Source organism: Podarcis vaucheri (assembly GCF_965113315.1).
Source record: "Podarcis vaucheri genome assembly, chromosome: 1".
NCBI classification, from domain to species: domain Eukaryota; kingdom Metazoa; phylum Chordata; class Lepidosauria; order Squamata; family Lacertidae; genus Podarcis; species Podarcis vaucheri.
The window spans coordinates 113,210,375-113,232,321 of record NC_138759.1 but is presented as its reverse complement, the minus strand read 5'-3'; the positions used below and the strand labels follow the sequence as shown (position 1 = coordinate 113,232,321).

General features: G+C 43.2%; 1 protein-coding gene across 1 annotated transcript in view; it reads left to right on the top strand.

The window, feature by feature from the left end:
- Nucleotides 1-21,947, top strand: part of LOC309540299 (uncharacterized protein) — a gene marked incomplete at its 5' end in the record, with an annotated part of 84,727 nt that overhangs the window by 329 nt on the left and 62,451 nt on the right. The window contains 2 exons of the mRNA XM_082237076.1: nt 2,235-2,283; nt 3,421-3,470. Coding sequence (XP_082093202.1) covers nt 2,235-2,283; nt 3,421-3,470 — 99 coding nt within the window. The remainder of the gene's footprint in view (nt 1-2,234; nt 2,284-3,420; nt 3,471-21,947) is intronic.

Genomic DNA, 21,947 nt, shown 5'->3' with positions numbered 1-21,947 from the left:
CACTGTGAAGGGGAATATCGGTGAGATCACTCTGAGTGACAATCAAAACCGAAAATGTGGACAGCGGCTCGGCTGGTTCATCGCAAGCCTGCCTCTCTAGTTCAGCTGGGTCTAATGAGCCTGTAGTGCAATTAGCGTAAAATTTGGCCCTGCTGCTTAGCATAAGAATTTAATCAGTCAAGAATGGGATAAAAGGTCAAAAGGAAACAGCCAAACACTTGTACTGCTGTGAATGCATTAGCCTTTCCTTGGTTGTGGGCTTTCTTGTCAGGGCTCCCAATTCCCCTGAGGGCACACACAGTGCCTCAGATTTTGAAAACCTTTGCCAAAATTGCATTATGTGGTCAAATAATCTGCGCGGGGCTGCCTGTTTATGCCTTTTCCATGCCTGGTATCTGCTGCTGCACAGACTGACCTGACCTCCTCACAAAGTGTCAGGCTGTGTAATAAATTTTATGTAGGAAACTAACTCCATTTGGGGGGAATAAATGAAAAGCGCAATAGCTCTGACCTGCTTCCCAACCTTTTATTTTAACTCCTAACTGCAGGGGATCTTTGGATTAGTGCTCTCATCATCCCTGATCATTGGCCGTGCTGGCTGGAAGTGATGGCAAGTGGAAGCACTACGAGAAGGCCTCATTTTTGCCCTATATAATACTTCTTCTGTGTCTATTTTGCCTTTCTTTGGAGGCATCCACAGCTCTGCAAGCAGCCCATATTCCCTCAATGTGAAGGCTATTACACTGTGAATAGCCCTAGAAGGGGCTTTTTTTTTCCAGATGGAACTTTCTGGAACTCAGTTCTGGAACCTCTCAGGTGGGCGCCATTGCCATTCTAAGCAAGAAAGGCGTTCATGGTGAGTTCCAACACTTGTTTTTCTTTCACGGCGAGTTCCATCACTTCTTTTTCTAGAAAAATAGCACAGGCCCTAGATAACCTGTGAGTTTTGCAGCTGGGCAGGGATTCATATGCAGGACTCCTTAAATCCAAATCGAGTCCTCTAACTGCTACACTATACCGCTGAGCTTTCCAAACTGTGTGTCACGACACGTTAGTGTGTCGGCTGCAGTGTGTATGTGTGCCACACAAACGCTCCTCCCAGTCTTATAAGGGGTTAGTTTAACCTCCAGTTTGCTAGTAAAACTAAATTGCTGTGTTAAGAAATGATGCATGTCTAAAAAAGTGTGTCACCAACATGAAAAGATTGGAAAGCTCTGCTATACCGGTTCTCAAATAGCATCTGCGAATGTCCCAGTTTCAGTCCTCAGCATCTCCAGGTTGGGCTGGGAATGGCCCCTGCCTAAAAACCCTGGGGATTGACAGCCATTTGGAGTAGATAATGTTGAGCTAGAGAGACCATTGGTCTGACTCAGGAAAAGGCAGTTTCATATGCAGAGCCCGATCCCTTGTGAGGAGATCTGTGTCAAAAGGTACTGGGATTCTGAAAAAGCTGCAGCTGCCCACGCATGGACTCTTAGATCACATATCCAATTTCAGCTGGAATTTCAAGGATGCTCTTGAAAGAGCAGGGAGCTTTGGCAAGGAATCTGTTTTTCTATTCTTCCATTCTCTACATTTACTGACTCTCACATAATATCCTTCATATCCTTAAGTCCTTAACTTCTGTCTAATTTTTATTTCCTCTGGGCAAGTTGAAGAACAGTTGTATGGCAAGTCTATAAAGAAAACTTGCTGCTTTGTGTTTTGTTGTTAGTTTTATGGTATTTAAATTGGTTTCTTTTTAAATGTGAGCTGCTTTGGAGGTCCATTCTGAGAGTGAAAAGTGGCATATATTTTCCAGAATGCCTTCCATCTGCTTAATGTGAAGGTGAAGCGACTGATGGACGTCAGATTAGGTTACACATATACCTAATGCCTGCTAACTGACTCACCTTCTTGCATTATCTGTTATGCATGCTTTTTTTATTTTCTGCTTGTGAAACATTTAATTGTGTTAATGTTGGCTCCCACCACATGGCTGCCCATCATTGTTCTCTAGGTGTGCAGTCTTCACCTTCTCAGAGCCAATCCTGTGAACTACCTTTAATCCAAACATGGATTTGGGGACCCTTTCTAATTTTTCAATCAGATTGGTGGTTGTGAATGATGCAGTTGTGACCCTCCTTAGATTAGACCCTACCCACCTGTTGTGTGTGCTTATAATAGCCACTTTTAAAAATCTTTTTGCCATCTTTGCTTTCTGTGATCTCTGCTTTCTCCTCCCTGGATTATAGCCACATGAACGATGCCACCCAGTTAGAGAACTTAACCCGGCAAACCAGGGTAAGGACAGATATTCAGCACTATATCTTCATTCTTCATTCTGCAGACATGTAAGAGCTACTTGTTCTTGAATTTGTGTCCATGAAAGTAGCTTTATTTTCATGCATCATTAGTTCTCTGCTAATGAACTGCAGGATTTGCCCGCCTAAGCAGGAACCGACCCCCCCCCCTTGCAACCCTGCTTTTTTCCACTAGAAAATGTCCTTTGTTTTTACTTGTCTTTCATTTACATGATGGCCCAACTGATTAGATATCCAGATTTAATGGCTGAGCACTGCGACACTCTGTAATTCATTTTGCCACTGTGAATAAACTCAACCTTACAGGGTACATAAAAACCGAGGTTTTATGGCTGTTTTTATGATTGCTGGATTGCTACTTGTCAAGCTTATATGCATAGCCAAGGCAATCAGACCTGCTCAATGAAACCAAGTTAAGTGAGAACTCCCCAATTATGGAAGGCCGGGGCAATGCTGGCTCATCATGCAGATGAGACACTGAAGAGGTTCATTCAGAAAAGCTTATGCCCCAAAGCGAGAAGTCTTCTAAACTGCTGACAGGCGGGGTTTTTTGTACAAAAAAAAGGCCACGTGTGGGTGAATTCTTGCCACCCATTATACAAACATGCCTTTGGAAATGGCATCATTCTGTTATCTCAGTAAGGTACACAGAAGGCCATTATGGCAGCTTATGTGAAGATATGGAGTTATGAGGCAATTAGATACTCCTAGACTATTTTCTGCTCATTCCTCCCCTCCACCTGTTTCCCTGTCTGCCTTACTGTTCAAACCAACATTTCCCCCTTTATCTCCTTTTGTTCTACAGTTATTAAATCCATTGAGCTTTCACTGGGGTGTGTTAGGGAGTCGGTATTACTGAGATTTGTATTAAACAATGTAGATAATATTTTATCATGCAGTCTACCACACCTCTGCACCTGGTCAGTAGTTGAATGCCCCTCACCACTTGGCAGTTTCATACAAGCTACTCATGGCTCCCTACCCCCGTTTATATATTTTGCTCATTTCCTGTGTCTATGGTTAAATGGCTCCAGAATGCAAGTCTGTTATATCTGTCCCCCTCCCTCCTCCACCAAAGAGCGTTCTTTCTTTCTGAATTCCTGGGTTTGCTTTTCAGCCTTCATTGGAGGGAAAACAATGTCCTCTTCAGAGTTAAATGGAATTAAGGTAAGTAGGGGAAACATCCTGCAGCCTTGGTTTCCATCTGAAATATTAAAAGATAATCCAGAGGTAATGAAGTGGGCTAAGCCATGATTTATAGGAGGGATTTTAAGTTATTTTAAAGATTAATAGGAAACAAACTATAAATCATCATTCCCACTTGCAAAAGCACTGTGTGGGAGTTGGGACAAATTAATGGTTCGAGGAGAAACTGAAGTGTCTTGTGTTTGTATGCTCATGTGACTGGGGGGGGAATTGAGAGAGAGAGAGCTCATGCTGGGCACAGCAATTTGGGATGCTTTGCTAAAGGAAAGCTTTGTAGCCACTTTCCTGGCTTTCAGTTGATATGCTTTTGCTTTGATGCTAAAAGCCACGTATCAGTCCCGTAATAATAACAAAGGCAGAAAACTCTGCTGTTTCCATATATAATTTTTACTTCCGCAGACTACTGCTAAGATGAATGACATACACATTTTTAAAAATGAGGGTGCTGGGCTTCTAAACTGGATGTGTGTGTATACTTGGAATGGGGAAATGGCCTGGTAAAGGGTTGGTAAAGGTAAAGGGACCCCTGACCATTAGGTCCAGTCATGACTGACTCTGGGGTTGCGGCGCTCATCTCGCTTTATTGGCCAAGGGAGCCGGATTACAGCTTCCGGGTCATCTGACCAGCATGACTAAGCTGTTTCTGGCGAACCAGAGCAGCACACGGAAACGCCATTTACCTTCCTGCTGGAGCGGCACCTATTTATCTACTTGCACATTGATGTGTTTTCGAACTGCTAGGTGGGCAGGAGCAGGGACCGAGCAACGGGAGCTCACCCCGTTGCGGGGATTCGAACCGCCAACCTTCTGATCAGCAAGTCCTAGTCTCTGTGGTTTAACCCACAGTGCCACCCGTGTAACAGGCTTGACTGACTGCCAAATCAACCTGGAAGAACTCATTCTTCCAGGGGAGTGGAAGCCATAGTCAGGGGTTGCCAATGTGCCACCCTCAGGCACACATGTATCCACAGAACAGAACAAAATAGAGTGGAATGGAACCAAACAGAACCTGAAGGCCCCCTCCAAGGCAGGTATGGATGATGGCTATGGCAGCTTGGGCTTTTTCAGTGGTGGCCCCTAATTGTGGTATGCTCTCCCCAAGGAGACTTGCCTGGTGCTGACATTATCAGCTTTTTAACACCAGGCAAAGACATTCTTGTTCTTCCAGGCTGTTTGGGTTTTTTTAGTCTGATTTTTTAGCCTGGTGTTCCATCTTTCAGTAGTGTGGGGAAATGTTCATACAGTGGTACCTTAGGTTAAGAACTTAATTAGTTCTGGAGATCCGTTCTTAACCTGAAACTGTTCTTAACCTGAGGTACCACTTTAGCTAATGGGGCCTCCCGCTGCCGCTGCGCCACAGCACGATTTCTGTTCTCATCCTGAAGCAAAGTTCTTAACCCGAGGTACTATTTCTGGGTTAGTGGAGTCTATAACCTGAAGCGTCTGTAACCCGAGGTATATCAATTATCTATATCTATGCACGCACATCTATTCTATGTTGTGTTGTTCATGGATGAACACTCATAGTATGTCTGTTTTTTTATTTTCCTGGCATTCTTGCATTTTACATCTTTGTAAGTCACTCTTAAGACTCTTGCGAAAAGCTATGAATACATTTACATAATGATGATAAATAAATAAATGCATTCAATAGAGCTTACTGCTGAGCAAATATGCACTTCACCTTTCTCAGCCTGTTTGCTCCCCTTGGTGGCCCCTGATCAACTGTTTTCACCTTTCTGAATTAGTGACATGCGTAATCCCACCCAGTTATGGATCTTCAAACTGTAAACACAACAGCACAGTATTATATTACATAACTAAGCACATTTGGCTACAAGGGGTTACACGATGATGGAAGTGAGGGCAATATAAATGAATTTGCAAATAAAAAGCTTGACTCCCAAGCAAACAACTGACTCCCGATATCCTTGAGTTGAGTTTAGGTCATAAAGGCTTTTGAAAAAATCCATTTATAAGCTATTCAATATATAAACCTGTCTCTTACTCCATTTATAAGCATATCCTAAAGGCTTGGGGGAAGTCCCAACGGGACTTATTAGGAAGCAAGTATTTTATGATTGCAAGCTTACTTTCTGATGTGCAATGAAATCATGTCCATACCATTGTGGAACTTTCTATCTGGCTCCAATGTAGCCAGCCTCCACATCACATCCTTTGCCAATGAACAGAAGCAGTGGTCACAGGAATTAGAAATCGGATCATGGTTTGGTTGCTCAGTAAGAAAGAAAACATCAAACATACTAAAACCCTATGTGAAACTTAAAAAACAACATGGCTACTGGTAGTTATGAGCCACATTGAGTTCCACCTTGATCTATCCATCTCCAGACTAGTTACCTTTGGCTATAGTCTTTGTCTGCTTGCCCCCTGCTAAACTTTCACAATGGTGTTCTACTGCCTTTTTATTCATGTCTCAGGGTATAGCTAGCTACCCCAATGATCCCCAAAGACCCAACAAGAATTATATGTATTCCCATAAAATACACAACAGTCCATAAAATAAGGCCCATTCATTTCAGAGCAGCCAAGTCCATCAGGAAAGAGAAGGGAGCCAATCTTTTCTTATTCCTTGAGTTTTCTAGAAAGTTCTGCTCATGTCTTATCTACCACATCCCCAAATGTGTGACCATAGGGAGGATCGTTAAACAGCAGCCCTGTTTTTCTGAATATAAATGGAATGAAATCCACAATTTTGCCTGAGTCAGAACAACATTAGGCATTGACAAATAGGCTGTCTGCTCTCTAGTTTTACAGCCACAGGGTGAGATTTCCTCCTGTTTCCTTATGTCTTTGCTGTAAGCACCCAGGCTTACAATATATGTCCACTAGATTTCAGCCATTAAGATCATGATAAGGTTTTCACAGCCATTTGGTTGCAATATGAATTTTTAGCATATGTGTGTGTGTGTGCATATATATATATATATATATATATATATATATATATATATATATGCAGGTTTTGGTGTCTTCGGGTGTCTTCCCGTGTAAGAGTCGGGGTGTCTGTGCGACGTTTCGACGAGGTCTCACTCGTCATCTTCAGGCTGGTGCTTTCGGCTTCTTGTTACTGGAACCAGTAACTTCTTGTTACTTGGTTCCAGTAACAAGAAGCCGAAAGCACCAGCCTGAAGATGACGAGTGAGACCTCGTCGAAACGTCGCACAGACACCCCGACTCTTACACGGGAAGACACCCGAAGACACCAAAACCTGCATTCCTGTACCCGTGAAAATCTACGAAAGCATATATATATATATATATATATATATATATATATATATGCAAATGCCTGCATATGTTAAAGCAACTGCTTGTGGCACAAAAGTGACATCAGCTGAGTGATATTAATGACAAGTTGAAATGAGGCAGGGAAGCATAGATAAAGGTGTGCCTAAAATGCTCTGTCAAATAAAAGCATAATAAATCATCCCTTTCTTCCATTCCAGAACTTCTTTATATTATTCCTATCCCACCCTGCCACTCCGTATTGTTGTTGGAATTCGTCTTTCTTGGAAGACAATGCATCTCTGGGGGTGAAGTCAAACCTCTGTGTGAGGAGCACCGAAGTGACCTCCCTGGGGCACAAACAAGCCTGGGCAGTGTGTATGGTGGCCCTGGGCTGCTTAGATGACAAGACCCCCTCTCTTGGTCTCACTGATGAGGTCCAAAGGAAAGCAAAGCAATACATTTGGCACCAGCTTGGCTGCAGGAGTTGCTGGAAGAAGGAGTACAAGATGCCATCCAACCATCTTAGGGACTCCACCCTGGATTTGTGTAGGGTTTACTCCTTAGTCTTTCTTCTCCTGAAGATGTCCTGCAAGGCAGTGGAAGTTTAGGATCTGAGTTTTGAATGGACTATCTTCCCAGGTTGATGAGCCCCTTCTGCACCTTACTTCCTTCTACAGCACATTCAGAAACCTCCTTCTAGACTGTTGGACCCACTATTGGTCTTATCTACTCAATCCACTGGAGCCATTCTTCACATGCAGGGGAAGTCCCTAACTTACCAAGGGTTTAAAACCCATTGGTTACCCTCACCTGGTTTAGCCACCCAGTCGAAGCCATTCTAGGAGCTACAGGTGACAGCTGAGTGCAGGGAGGGGACTAAAGGTGGACAAACTAGAAGCGCAATGTGTTCCCCACCAATGATACTAACCCTCCCCTAACACTCCATGCACCCCATTCCATACTGTGACCTACAGAAAAGAACCAAGCATCAGTAGCACTTTTTGCTTTTAGCCTAACAATGTCAACAGTAAAATGTGAACTAGTTTCACTCTGCATCACTTTAATGTTGAGAAGTTAAGTATCCAGTCACCATACATGGTACTCTTACAAAGTTCTGGAAGCTTCTAGACAGTTGCTCCAATGTATTTAAAAGTGGAACCCATTTTTTTCTGAGTATCAGTCATTCTTACTCCTGTCAACCTCAGAATATACACGGGAGGGTTTGAATCTGTTAACTTCATCCAGATCAGAATATGTTCATCTGTTCAGGTAAACATGAAGAGCTATAGAGCTCAAGTAATTTGGACGTCATTAAGAGACTTCAATGGGGAGAAAAGCCAAGGCACAAAGACATCTTCTGCTCTTGGGTACATTCAAGACTGAATTATTAGTGTGTTTTAAGAGTAGGTGTCTTTTTCTTATTTTAATACCTTACAGTTACAACAGCATTAACAACACAATTGTAACTTTTGTGAAGGGATTTGTGCCTTTACAATTCCTATCTGATGTATAGTTCCATTTGCAAGTTTTCCAATAGTCAGCTATTCAGTGTTTAGAACCAGTAGGCTCTCCAAATTGTGGTCTGAAGAACAGCAAATAGCAAGTATCTAACCCCCTGCCATTGTCTTTCCAAAATGGTGGCCATACCTGTGTACTTATTTCAGAACACGCACACCCCACACATTGTACACTAAATAAATAAATTGGGTACATTATAAAACTGATGGGAGAGTATTTTGATGTGATGCATGCTTGGACAAACACATCAGCATTTTGGCCCCTTCTGTGAACTATTAAATTTGGTGGTATGCACAAATGCAATAACCAAGTAAATTAAATGTGATTTGCTGGATTCCAGCAGTTATCTCATTTTCCTCTCCAGGGCATTTTCAGTTGTTAGTCCTATATGTATTTGTGACACTTTGTGAGTATCTCAGCAATAATTTCTTACTTCCATTTCCCCCTTGCTCTGAATTACAGAGCATCTATACTCACTTGGTGGTACTTAACTTTGTTTATCTGTGAGAGATGAAACTTACCTAACTTTAATCTCTGACAATTTTTTCTCCTTTTTTCTGCTACCTTATTCTCCGTAATGACCAATTTAATTTTCTCATTAGAGCCATTGTATTTTATTAGCACTCCCCAGCATTTCATTTACTAGCGCCTGTGGAGACACAAACAATCAGTATGGATTCCCTCTCAAAATTAAAACTACCCACATCTCGATAACAATCTCTACACAGATCCCCAGAGATTCCTTGCACTCCTGTGTGACTGAATTCTTCTTCTTCCTTTGAAAGTTTCCATGGCTGAGATTCAGTTGCAACCACTGTGTTGTTTATGTTCTTTTTCAAAATATTCCTCTGCTCCTTGGAAGTATGCGCCCTATGGTTCTCATCACCACTTCTAGGTTGGAAAGAAGGACTATGGACTCCCCTTCTTTGGATGTCTCCAATTTAAGCCTGGACAACGGGTGTTTTCCCTTGAATGGGAATGAGTCCCACTCAACACAGTGAGGCTTACTTATGAGTGGCTTCCAACATATATAAAAACATAACAAAAATTACACATGAAAAAGCTTCCCTATACAGAGCTGCCTTCAATTGTCTTCTAAAGGTTATACAGTTACTCATCTCCTTGACATCTAATGGGACGGTGTTTCATAGAGTGGGTGGTACTACTGAGAAGGCCCCCTCTCTGGTTCCCTGTAACCTCACTTCTCATGGTGAGGGAACGGCCAGAAGGCCCTTTGTACTGGATCTCAGTATCCAGGCTTATTCACAGCTGGTCCAGCAAAATGCTGTGATGGGTGATATCAAAAGCTGCTGAGGGATCAAGGAGAAGCAAAAGCCCCAAATGGGAAGCATACCATTAAAATAAGGGAAAATAAGATGAAATGTGAGTACAAAACTCAGGGGCTTCTGTTTTTAAAATGCACTGTAACCCATAGGAGCAATTCAGTGAATGACAAACTTTGCTGGTGTGCGTAAATTCAAATAAAATAGATTTCTGCGTGAGTGTATTGTGGTGTGTTTTTGAAAAGCTACTTGAGAACTACTAGGTACAAATGTTTACTTAGACGCCTGTCGCCGTACGTGATTATCCAGACAAGTGCTTGAGAAGAATTGCAATATGAATCACAAATAATTGTCAAGGAGCTGCCAACTATCTAAGCAGAGCCCTGCATTTGAAAGTAATGCGCAGTGATGTAGTCCAAATGGATCTGTGCTGGGAAAATTCTCTCCTGTCTCTCTTACCACTAGGTAGAATTTCAAACATGCCATTGGCACTTCTCATTCATAGCCTTGCCATGACAATGCTGGGTTTTTTTCTGGAAGCTGCAACTAGGGCAGAATGAAGGGCAGGGTTGCTAAAGGCAGTGGCTGGCCGTGTAACTGTGGACTATTGGCAATACAGTCAAACCAGCAATGCATGTTTGCTAGATAGGCACATGATAGGAGTGGAAGCTCAAAGAGTTTCCCTCTAAGTTGCTAGAGAGAACTCTGAGTGCTCTGATAGGGGGAGTATGTAGCCATATATAGTCTCCTCACCTGGCCAGGCTCTTTCCTCTTTGACCTCATTGCTGTAATGTAGAACACCTGCATGCCTGAGCTCCACAGCTCAGACACCATTTTAAATTAGACTAAAGCTTGCCTTTGTAACTGGATTACCATTTTAAGCCTGCCCGTACAAAGCTGCTGTTATCGATTACTCTTCAACAAGTATTCTGAGTGAGTAAATGCTATTTTTACCTTTGAGAAGACTGTGTGATGACTGCTTTAAGGGGGGAGAAATACCGGGAGAATCGTCTGCCTTAAAGCATCCTGGATTACTTAAACTAAAAGGCTAAAACTAGCCTATCTAAGCTTCCCCTTTAAGCTGCAAAGGGTTGCACTCTGCTCAACTCACAAACATGGGGAAGGAAGGATAATTTCTAACAAATACATTCTCTCCTACTATCTATACACATGCCAACAATAACACCATTATTAAAAGAACTGCACTGCCTGCCAGTTTGCTACCAGGCCACGTTTAAGCCCTTAACAACTTGGGACTAGCTTATGTGAAGGAACACCTTCTGCCACATAGAATCTGTCCATTCATTAAAGTCAGGGCTTTTTTACAGCCGGAACTCACTGGAACTCAGTTCTGGCACCTCCAGTGGGTGCCATTGCCATTCTAAGAGAATGAGGGAGGTGTTCATGGTGAGCTCCAGCACCTCTTTTTCTAGAAAAGTTGCACTGATTAAAGTCATCAGTTGAAGCACTCCTGACTCTGCCACACTCTGCAAAAGTTCATTTTGCAGCAAAGGGACACGGGTGGCGCTGTGGGTTAAACCACAGAGCCTAGGGCTTGCCGATCAGAAGGTCGGCGGTTCGATTCCCCGCGATGGGGTGAGCTCCCGTTGCTCGGTCCCTGCTCCTGCCAACCTAGCAGTTTGAAAGCACGTCAAAGTGCAAGTAGATAAATAGGTACCACTCCAGCGGGAAGGTAAACGGCGTTTCTGTGTGCTGCTCTGGTTCGCCAGAAGCGGCTTAGTCATGCTGGCCACATGACCCAGAAGCTGTACGCCAGTTCCCTCGGCCAATAAAGCGAGATGAGCGCCACAACCCCAGAGTCGGTCACGACTGGACCTAATGGTCAGGGGTCCCTTTACCTTTACCTTTACTGTAGGTGGAGGATCTTTCAACCTCCCCTCAGAAATAAAGTGAGTGCCAACAGTTCACTGCGTGCTAAAAACTTTCCTGTATACTGAATTGTTTGTTGTCTGTTGGCCATTTATTCTAACATCTGTGCTGACTGAGGCTGCATACACACCATGCGTTTGAAGTACATATTTAAAGCATGTATTATCCCTCACTGAGCTACAATTCCCAGCACTGCATAACTACAGTGACCAGGATTATTTTGGGGGGAAGCCATGCACCTTAATTGGGCTTTCAGTGTATGGTTTATACTCAGGCTGTTTTACTGGAATGGCTTTTATTGAAAACCACCTTGAGATGTTTTCAAAAAAGCGATTCCAGCTAACTGACTGACTGACTAAATGCCTTTTGAATTACGAGAAAGGGAGAGGTAGATATCTATCTGTATCTCTCTCTCTCTCTCTCTCCACATAATGCTGGGAAACCTTGCTACAGAGCATGATTTGGGATAACTAGCCACTGATAACCAACATGCTTAAGTCTAATTAATGCATGAAGGGGTTAGGATTATAGAATAAGCTGTCCTGCCAGGCTTAGCCAATTTCACTCCCCCTCACCTTGGGAGGAATGGCTATCAAGCTCTTTGTTCTTTCATTCCATTATGTGAACGCCTACGAATAAGGAGGTCTGAGATGGTTGCTTCAAGTTTAGACTGTGTGGCTAACAGAAGCCATCTTTGTGATTCTATACAAATGATTTAGAAACTCTAACCACTTTGGAACCTAAGTTTTACTGCCTGTGTTTTCTGACTGCTGTGTGGAAAAGCACACAAATCTGACCTTTGAAGAGTTTGTAAGCAAAACCTTTTTTAAAATTTACCAAATGTGTGGTAGAGGGGAATCTTGGAAGCAACTCAGAAGGGGGTACAGTGGTACCTCTGGTTGCGAACGGGATCTGTTCCGGAGGCCCGTTCGCAACATGAATAGAATGTAACCCGCAGCAGCGCGTCTGTGCATGCACGGGTTGCGATTCGTCGCTTCTGCACATGCGCGTGACATCATTTTGCACGTCTGCGCGAGTGGCGTAACCCGTAAGTAACCTTTCCCGGTGTTTCCGGGTCGCGGCGGGACGCAACCTGAAAAAACGTATCATGAAGCAAATGTAACATGAAGTATGACTTTATTTGAAAGGTCCAATAACCTAATTTCCATGTGTTACTTTGCTGCATATTTTGTGATTTTAAATATCTGCTGGGGTTCTCTCACCAAAGAGTACATGCACCAGACCTGGATCTTAGGCATCCAGGAAGTCTCCTTTAATTGTACCTATATTTTTCTTTAACCAAAATCCAACATAAGGTTGGACAACTTTTTGTCTGTGGAGGACTGCATCTCCTTGGGGAAAATTTGTCAGGGACTGCATGACATGTGTGGGAAGAGTCAAAGACAAGTGTGGATGGGGCTACTCCTTTTCTTCTCACTTTCTGTGATCCCCTTTCTCTGATTGTCGAGTAGGTAATTCTGTTTTTAATAAAGTTTTATTATACGTTTTATCCTTGTTCTTTTAAAAAAAGAGGAAACTGAAAAATCCCTCCTCAAAGTTTGGATTGCTTTTTAGTTTTCATTGTGCTTTTCAATCTGTAGACATCAAATAAATTACGTCTGGTGTATCATCTGCAAAAAGTCTCTTAGTAGAATCTCTGAACCATTATGTAATTTATTGAACTTAATTAACACAAGCCAATATTTTACATAAGTAATTAAATGAGTTGAAAGTGTTGCACGACTCTCCCATCTGTTGGAAGCAACAGCTAAATTGCAGTACAAATTAAAACACATAGTGTATGTCTTCCATGTGTGACTATATACCATTTTTGACTATGTGTCTATTTACATATAAATTATGCTATTGAAATGCCTCACAGTATATATATTCCTTATTGTGGCCCATTAGTTTTATTCCTGACTGTAGAAATGCTGATTCCAAGGAATATGGCGGTAAACAATAGAGCTTAAGGACCATTTAAACCAGCCTAACCTCCACCTTGACATCTGTTGAACTGTAGCTCATGGATTACTGTCGCCTTTTAAAGGTGCACCTGCCCATTGATCCTCCTGATTATATGCACCTCACATTTGCCCTCTATATTGTTTTGAAAAGCATCACTAAGCTGGTCTCATCAAACTACTCGTAAATTGTCAGATGAACTTTGGAAAATTTAGCCGTTACTGAAGAAGATTAGTATCTATCATTAAAGTACCATGGAGTCATGCCAGTTTCACTGCCCATTCAGAATAACATTTAGGGAATAGTACATTTGGTGGATTTCTCTCTCAGTGTAGAGGGCACTCAAATGTCAAGTTGTTGTTGTTTAGTCGTTCAGTCAAGTATCTATCCACTATGTTTGTGTTCTGGCCTTCCCCAAAGCAAGGTTGTCCGTCCATCTTAAAACAAAATGGAAGCTTATAAACAGTTGTACTCGTTGCTATTTTTCTAGAAAAAGAGGTGCCAGAACTCACCATGAGAATTCTCCCTTCTTCTCTTAGAATGGCAATGATGCTCACCAGAGGGATGTCAGAGTTGTGAGCTCTGGCTGAAAAAACACACCCTGTTTGTACTTCAGAATGGTCTCAAAAATATAAGAAAGCATTTCAGGCTGGAAAAATAAGAGCATTGGAAGATGAGGATCATGAAAACTAAAAAGATGGGGCATGGTGTCCAGATTCAACAATGTCACTAAACCTTGAAATACAGTGGTACCTCGGGTTACATACACTTCAGGTTACATACACTTCAGGTTACAGACTCCGCTAACCCAGAAATAGTACCTCAGATTAAGAACTTTGCTTCAGGCTGAGAACAGAAATCGTGCTCCGGCGGCACGGCGGCAGCAGGAGGCCCCATTAGCTAAAGTGGTGCTTCAGGTTGATAACAGTTTCAGGTTAAGAACGGACCTCCGGAACGCATTAAGTACTTAACCCGAGGTACCACTGTATACCTTGACACCTGCCAATATTCCCTCCTTGTTCAAGGCCAGTATTGGGATTTCGATGGAAAAACCTGTTTTCCTACATAGCAACAGCACAGGTTTGCTGCGTTCTCAGCAAGGTATATCTCAGCTTCCACTGCATCTGGATTGAGTAAACTAAATAATAATAATAATAATAATAATAATAATAATAATAATAATAATAAGCCACTCTGGGTGGCTTCCATAAAAACCAAAAATACAGTAAGATATCACACGTTAAAAACTTCCCTGAACAGGGCTGCCTTAAGATGTCTTCTGAATGTCAGGTAGTTGTTTATCACTTTGACATCTGCTGGAAGGGCGTTCCACAGGCGGGCGCCACTACCGAGAAGGCCCTCTGCCTGGTTCCCTGTAGCTTTGCTTCTCGCAATGAGGGAACTGCCAGAAGGCCCTCGGCGCTGAACCTCAGCGTCCGGGCAGAATGATGGGGGTGGAGACGCTCCTTCAGGTATACTGGGCCAAGGCCATTTAGGGCTTTAAAGGTCAGCACCAACATTTTGAAATGTGCTCGGAAACGTACTGGGAGCCAATGTAGGTCTTTCAAGACTGGTGATATGGTCTCGGCGGCCGCCCCCAATCACCAGTCTAGCTGCCGCATTCTGGATTAGTTGTAGTTTCCGAGTCACCTTCAAAGGTAGCCCCATGTAGAGTGCATTGCAGTAGTCCAAGCGGGAGATAACCAGAGCATGCACCACTCTGGCGAGACAGTCCGCAGGCAGATAGGGTCTCAGCCTACGTACCAGATGGAGCTGGTAAACAGCTGCCCTGGACACAGATTTGACCTGTGCCTCCATGGACAGCTGTGAGTCCAAAATGACTCCCAGGCTGCGCACCTGGTCCTTCAGGGGCACAGTTACCCCACTCAGGACCAGGGAATCCTCCACACCTACCCGCCTCCTGTCCCCCCAAAACAGTACTTCTGTCTTGTCAGGATTCAACCTCAATCTGTTAGCTGCCATCCATCCTCCAACCGCCTCCAGACACTCACGCAGGACCTTCACTGCCTTCACTGGTTCTGATTTAAAAGAGGGGTAGTGAAGAGGTACTATGGGCAGTGAAGAGGTACAGGGAGAACTTAGATTTAGTTCTCATCTGAAGGTGAACCTACCTAATTCTCTCTCTCTGAAACAATACACAAATTGAAAGAACAGCCATCCACAACAGGCACTTTTCTGAATTTTGCATTGCAGTTCTCCAGCCAAGCAATGTTTTCAGAAATGCACAGTCTAGGGTAAACTGCATTTTAAATGCATATGTTGGTGAAAATTGCTTTTTAAAACTGTATATTGGGCAAAATTTCATTAAAAAGGTATATTTTGGGAGAAATTTGCACTAAAATTTCCAAGAGAACTTAAAAAATAAATTCATAACCCACATAGAAATGTGGAGAACTGAATTTAAGACTGGGAAAATTAGAAATGGAGGGGAAGTGAAATGGACAGGTTTTCCATCCCTTGGTCCTGTGTTGCTCATGCTGACTGACTGATGACCCATTGTACTTCCAAGGCAGCATCTAGAGTAAAAGATATGAGTGTGGTAATTTAATCAGCTGCAACTCCTCAGAGAGCCAGTCAGAGAACAGTGACGCTGGGATGATCGAGAGGGGATCACAACTGGATTTCAAGCTGCTGTGGCAGCGAAATAAAGAAACAAAAAAAATCCATGGGGAAGGTGGACAACTCAAAGAAGGTGTACCAGACAGGGAGATAATAGCCTGCCCTCTGAACTGACCTGCACAAAACTCTATTTGTGCTTGTTAGCTCAGGTCAGGACTGGCCTCTGTGTCAGAAGCCCATTAACAAACTGGACACAGCTCAGAGGGCAACAGCCAAGAAGCCATTTCTGCTTCCTCTTTCCTTTCCAGTGGCAAGTCTTGAGTGTGGTAATATTACTCCCAGCAGGTTTTGGACCTTTTTCTTATTTTATAGCAGGGGGTGGGATGAGGGAGGCCTAGCTTTCTGCTGAGGGGATAAATCTGTAACTCTACTAATTACGGGCATGGATGCGAGTTCCCTTGGTTCAATGCTGTTGGATAATGCTGTTGTTGCTTTGCAATGTTGTGTGTGAATGAATGAATGAATGGGTGTGCATTATGTGTGGGAATGGATATATGTAGGTGTTATGTGTGGATTCTTATGAATTCTGTGGATTCTGTGTGTTGGAATGAGTGGGTGTGGGTGTGTGTATAAATGGATAAGAACTCACCTTTTCCTGTAAGGGGGAGAGTTAGAAAAATTATACACCCCACAATTCCCTTCTACGACACAGTGCCTGAAGGCAAAGGAATCCCAGGCTCATACTTCCTGCCAATCGTGGCACATCCACCATGCTTATCAAAGCATGCTGCAGACTCACACAAAGCTTTTATCCAAGGTTGCCTCTGCTTGCTGATTTAAATTCGCAGAGGAAACCTTCACGAATCCTCTGCTGCTGTTTCTACAAAATATGAACCCTCCTGAAGCAGGCAATCTGGCCCGGCATCCTGTTTCTCACAGTGGCCAATTAGATGCCATGGGGAATCAGACAAGCAGGATCTGAGTACAACAACACTTTTCCTGCATGTGATTCCTAGCAACTGGCGTTCAGAGGTATTCTGCCTCTGTATTGGAAGTTGTATATAGCTATCATGGCTAGTAGGCGTTGATAGCCTAATCCATGGGTAGGCAAACTAAGGCCCGGGGGCCGGATGCGGCCCAATTGCCTTCTCAGTCCGGCCCATGGACGGTCCAGGAATCAGCATGTTTTTACATGAGTAGAATGTGTCTTTTTCTTTAAAATGCATCTCTGGGTTATTTGTGGGGCATAGGAATTCATTAATCCCCCCCCAAAAAATATAGTCTGGCCCCCCACAAGGTCTGAGGGACAGTGGACCGGCCCCCTGCTGAAAAAGTTTGCTGACCCCTGGCCTAATCCTCTTTTAAAACAACCCAATGAGCTACAGGAAGGCTCAGGTCACTGCAAGCAGCATGGCAGTTACATAGCTGGTATAATATCGAATAAACAGACTTTTTGTTGTAAGGAAGCTAAATGTGTTTTTTAACCTTCTGCACAAGCACAAGCGGCAGCTGTGCCGACTGCCTCCACCACCTTTCTGAGTAGTCTTTTCTTCAGTTTCACAAATGTCTATTTTTAAGTCCAAAGGTTGGCAGGTATTGTTCAGGGCAAAGTTTTTCATTGCATGCATATTCTTTCGAGGCAGACATACTCTCCTGAGAGGCCTCGTTTCAGTACTTTTAAGAATTATACTGGCTTCTTGTGCAGTACTGTGGATACATTGGGAGATCTATGACAATTAACCAAATGAGAAAATAGAGTGCTTGTAATTAAGATAATCAAGCTCAGGAAAAACCCACCCTCCTAATACTAATAGCCATGCAGCTTTAAGCTGTACATTAATTAAACCCTGGATAACAGTTACAGTCACTCACAGGCAATTTGGGGGAGAGAAAAAAATACGCAAGATCTGTGGCATGGAGACAAAACTGCTGCTAAAACACATCTACTTCTTCTTTGGCGATCACTCGTAGCTGAGTAAGATATAAACACGGTTTTAACAATGAGTCTGTAAGTGACTGTGGAGGCCAGTTCTGGATCCACACGTCCTTCCACAATGGGGACATTGGTTTCTGGGTGGGAGTTGATCACAGTGTGGATTTGCCAAGCGTGACTTCCTCTTAGCACGTTTCTCCCTTGCGTCCTGAGTTCGAGTGTCTTCAAGGCCCATGACACACTGCCCCTGACTTTATCTGCAAAGGTTATTTGTCCATTTTAAGCAGTTGCCAGGATGATTTAATGTGCTTTTTGCTTAAGGTCATCTTCCTGTAAGAGCAATGAATGTGCCCAACATCTGTTTCTGATCTGCAATTCTGTTTTGAAGCCTATATATCTGGCACAATCCCAGCAGCTCCTCGTTGATCTAGAGGCTCTGATCTGCTCTTGATACGATGATAAAATACAACAGGAGATTTGTGTGAATGGTGTATGATCTCTGCTCTTTTGAATCTGCTCATCTCAAGGGAGAGCCCATTTCTCTGTTGCATCCGATCATGCTAAAACATGGCAGTACTTGCCCCAACCTGCAATGGCATCTCCATCCATGTCAAAGGACAAAAATGTGTCTGTGCTGCATAAAGATGTCCTCTCCTATGAAGTAATTGGATCACAGGGCTCTGGATATATATGGTAGTGAGCATGGGTGAAGCTACATTTGTTTGAGTATTTTGCAGCATTGGAAAGTTCCTAGTGTGTCAGATGAAATTCATCACTTTAGGAGGACTAAGATACAGAATAACTGTAAAAAATACAGGGAATAATAATAATAAATTTTATTATTTATACCCCACCCATCTGGCTGGGTTTCCCCAGCTATTCTGGGCTGCTTCCAGAAAAATATAAAAAATATATTAAAATGTCAGACATTAAAAACTTCCCAATACAGGGCTACCTTCGGATGTCTTCTAAAAGTTGTGTAGTTCTTTATCTCTTTGACATCTGATGGGAGTCATTCTTCAGAGAGGGCACCACTGCCGAGAAGGCCCTCTGCCTGGTTCCCTGTAACTTCTCACGGGGAGGGAACCGCCAGAAGGCCCTCAGAGCTGGACCTCAGTGTCTGGGCTGAATGATGGGGGTGGAGACGCTCCTTCAGGTATACTGGGCCAAGGCCATTTAGGGCTAAAGATCAGCACCAACACTTTGAACTGTGCTTGGAAACAACTGGGAATCAGTGAAGATCCTTTAGGACCTTTGTTATATGGTCCCAGCGGCTACTCCAGGACCACATGTAAAAGAAACATGTAAGATAAACATAGTGATCAGCAGAGTATATTTAATGGGTACAGCAAGCTCCAAATTCTAACAAAGATGTGCAGGTAGCCAGCAGGCGGTGCAATAAAGGGGTAAACAGGAAGCCTTGACAGTTATTTAGATATGAAGCAATTGCATTATCCATTGTTAAAAGAAGCCCCTCAAGCAGTGAGTTTATTACTGGAGAAAAAAGAAAAAGATGAGGGAAAAAAATGAAGGAAGATGGATCTTTTTGGTTTCTCTTATGAAATAAAAAGAAGAAAATAATTCAAAAGATGCTGACCAAAGGAAACGCGGATTACTTTTCTCCAGGTCTAAAGTTCATGGGAAGAGATTATCATGAGACCAAGGATGCCACTTGGGTAATGAGTTCTGCTGAGTGGGTTAGAAATAGGTGATCCATGGAGCGAGTGTCAAAAGGCAGTGTGCTGCTCAGACTGGAAGGTGCAATGCTAGAGTTTCAGTGTCCAAGTGTGCAGTGATTGTATGGGTCATGTAACTAACAGGAGCGAAGAAACATCAGTTTGCACCACTGTGATCAAGTATATGGTGCAAGAGGTGCTGCTGTACTGGAACACCTAATCTATTTTCTTGCCTCAGTAGGTGTTACCTAGAGCTATCAAAGCTTTGGTATATTAGGGCAAAAATGATGACAGGAAATCGGTACAGGGGTGGAAATTTGGGATAAATCTTGACATCGAAGATTTGTCAAGAAGTACTTAATTTGTTCCGGAGTTCCGCACTTAACTTGAAACTGTTCTTAACCTGAAGCACCACTTTAGCTAATGCTGCCTCCTGCTGCCGCCGCGCCGCCGGAGCACGATTTCTGTTCTTATCCTGAAGCAAAGTTCTTAACCTGAAGCACTATTTCTGGGTTAGCAGAGTCTGTAACCTGAAGCGTATGTAACCTGAAGCGTATGTAACCTGAGGTAGCACTGTATGGAAGTTTTAGAATGGTTTTATGCAACCGATCAGATGATTACATATATCACCAAACTTAGATGTGGCATAAATTCACCCCGCCCTGCAGAATATTGCTGTTTTGAATGAGGTCCCACTCCCTTGACAACAGTTCTGACATCCTGGTTGTCCTGATATGGGAAGCGCTGGAATACTCATTGTGTGGATGATGATGAATGAATAAATGAAAGTCAATGAATGAATACCAATGAAGGATTTATATGGGATGCTTATAAATGGCAGGCCTTTTGTGGTTGCTGTTGAGCTTGCTAGCAATGGGAGGCTGAGGATGTCAGGAAGTTCTGATCAAAGCTATATGTGCACTTGTTTTGTTTACCTGCAGCAATTATGCCACTGTGTGAGGAAACAGAAACTTGTGGATACTTAAAATGCAGTGGTATACCGGAGGAGATAGTGTTTTGTTGATGGGAAAAGAATAAGGCTCCTTGGTTTGTCTTCCATTTTTTCTCTTGAGCCAATGGGAGCAGACCAGAATGAAACAAAAGGAGTAGGTATAGAAAGACTTCTTGTCCACAAAATGAGACCAAAGATAAAGTACTGTTGATGGGGGCAGATATCCATATTGATAAAGTATTTTATTCTGTTCAACCTCATACAGAATATCCCATACACAAAATGTGCAGGTTAGCACATTTACCCTCTACTCTCAATGCAGTTATCATGGTGCAAAGGGAAGAGTCAGGCCAGATTGGCTGGCCCTGCCCCCAACATTGTGTCTTCCCCCTGTCATCTATACCAGTGGTTCCCAAACTCCCCCCACCTCCCAGCATGGACCACTTGAAGATTGCTGCAGATCTTGGTGGACCACTTAACGCTTATTCTGCCACTTGTAGAAATTCTAATTTCATAGAATCTAAAATGTAAAACAATAAAAAGCAGAACAGGAATTGAAAGGAGTAATAAAATAGAATTGAAAATCAATATACATATTCAGTGCAATGGATGTGCCATCTCCCACCTTTAACCACAAATCCACAGACACCCTGCAGAACACCTGAATGAAGCTCATGGGCCGCAGTTTGGGATTTATGCATTGGAGGAAGAAGGTCTGAGGCAGAGAGCCTGCTTTAAGTATGTTGACTCCTCTTGCAATGTAAAGCTCTGACAGTGCAGGGACCCCGCACATGTGGAGCAGGCTCTCCGTCTCACACCTTTCCCCTCCAATGCATGCAAGATGGTGAGGGCCAGGTGATGGGGCAAGGTATAACCAGCAAGTAGAACCTGTGTGGTGTAGTGGTTAAGAGCGGTAGACTTGTAATCTGGTGAACCGGGTTCGCGTCTCCGCTCTTCCACATGCAGCTGCTGGGTGACCTTGGGCTAGTCACACTTCTTTGAAGTTTCTCAGCCCCACTCACCTCACACAGTGTTTGCTGTGGGGGAGGAAGGGAAAGGAGAACGTTAGCCGCTTTGAGACTCCTTCGGGTAGTGATAAAGCAGGATATCAAATCCAAATCCAAACTCTTCTTCCCCTCACTTGTTTGAGGGTGAGCTAACATAGTACAGGGCTATGCTACTCCCAGCTCCAACAGGAAATTCTCCAAAGAACAAGAGTCAGAGCAGCTAGATAAGATGCTCTTACAACGTCCTCCCTTCTTGTGATGAACTTGTCTCCCATTCATGTAAACTTGCTTCATATTGTGCAGCTGTTGAAGCATGACCAATGGATGGTGTTTGAGTCTTGGCCAAATTCTGACCTATCTCTTTTGCCCTGGCATCCTATTC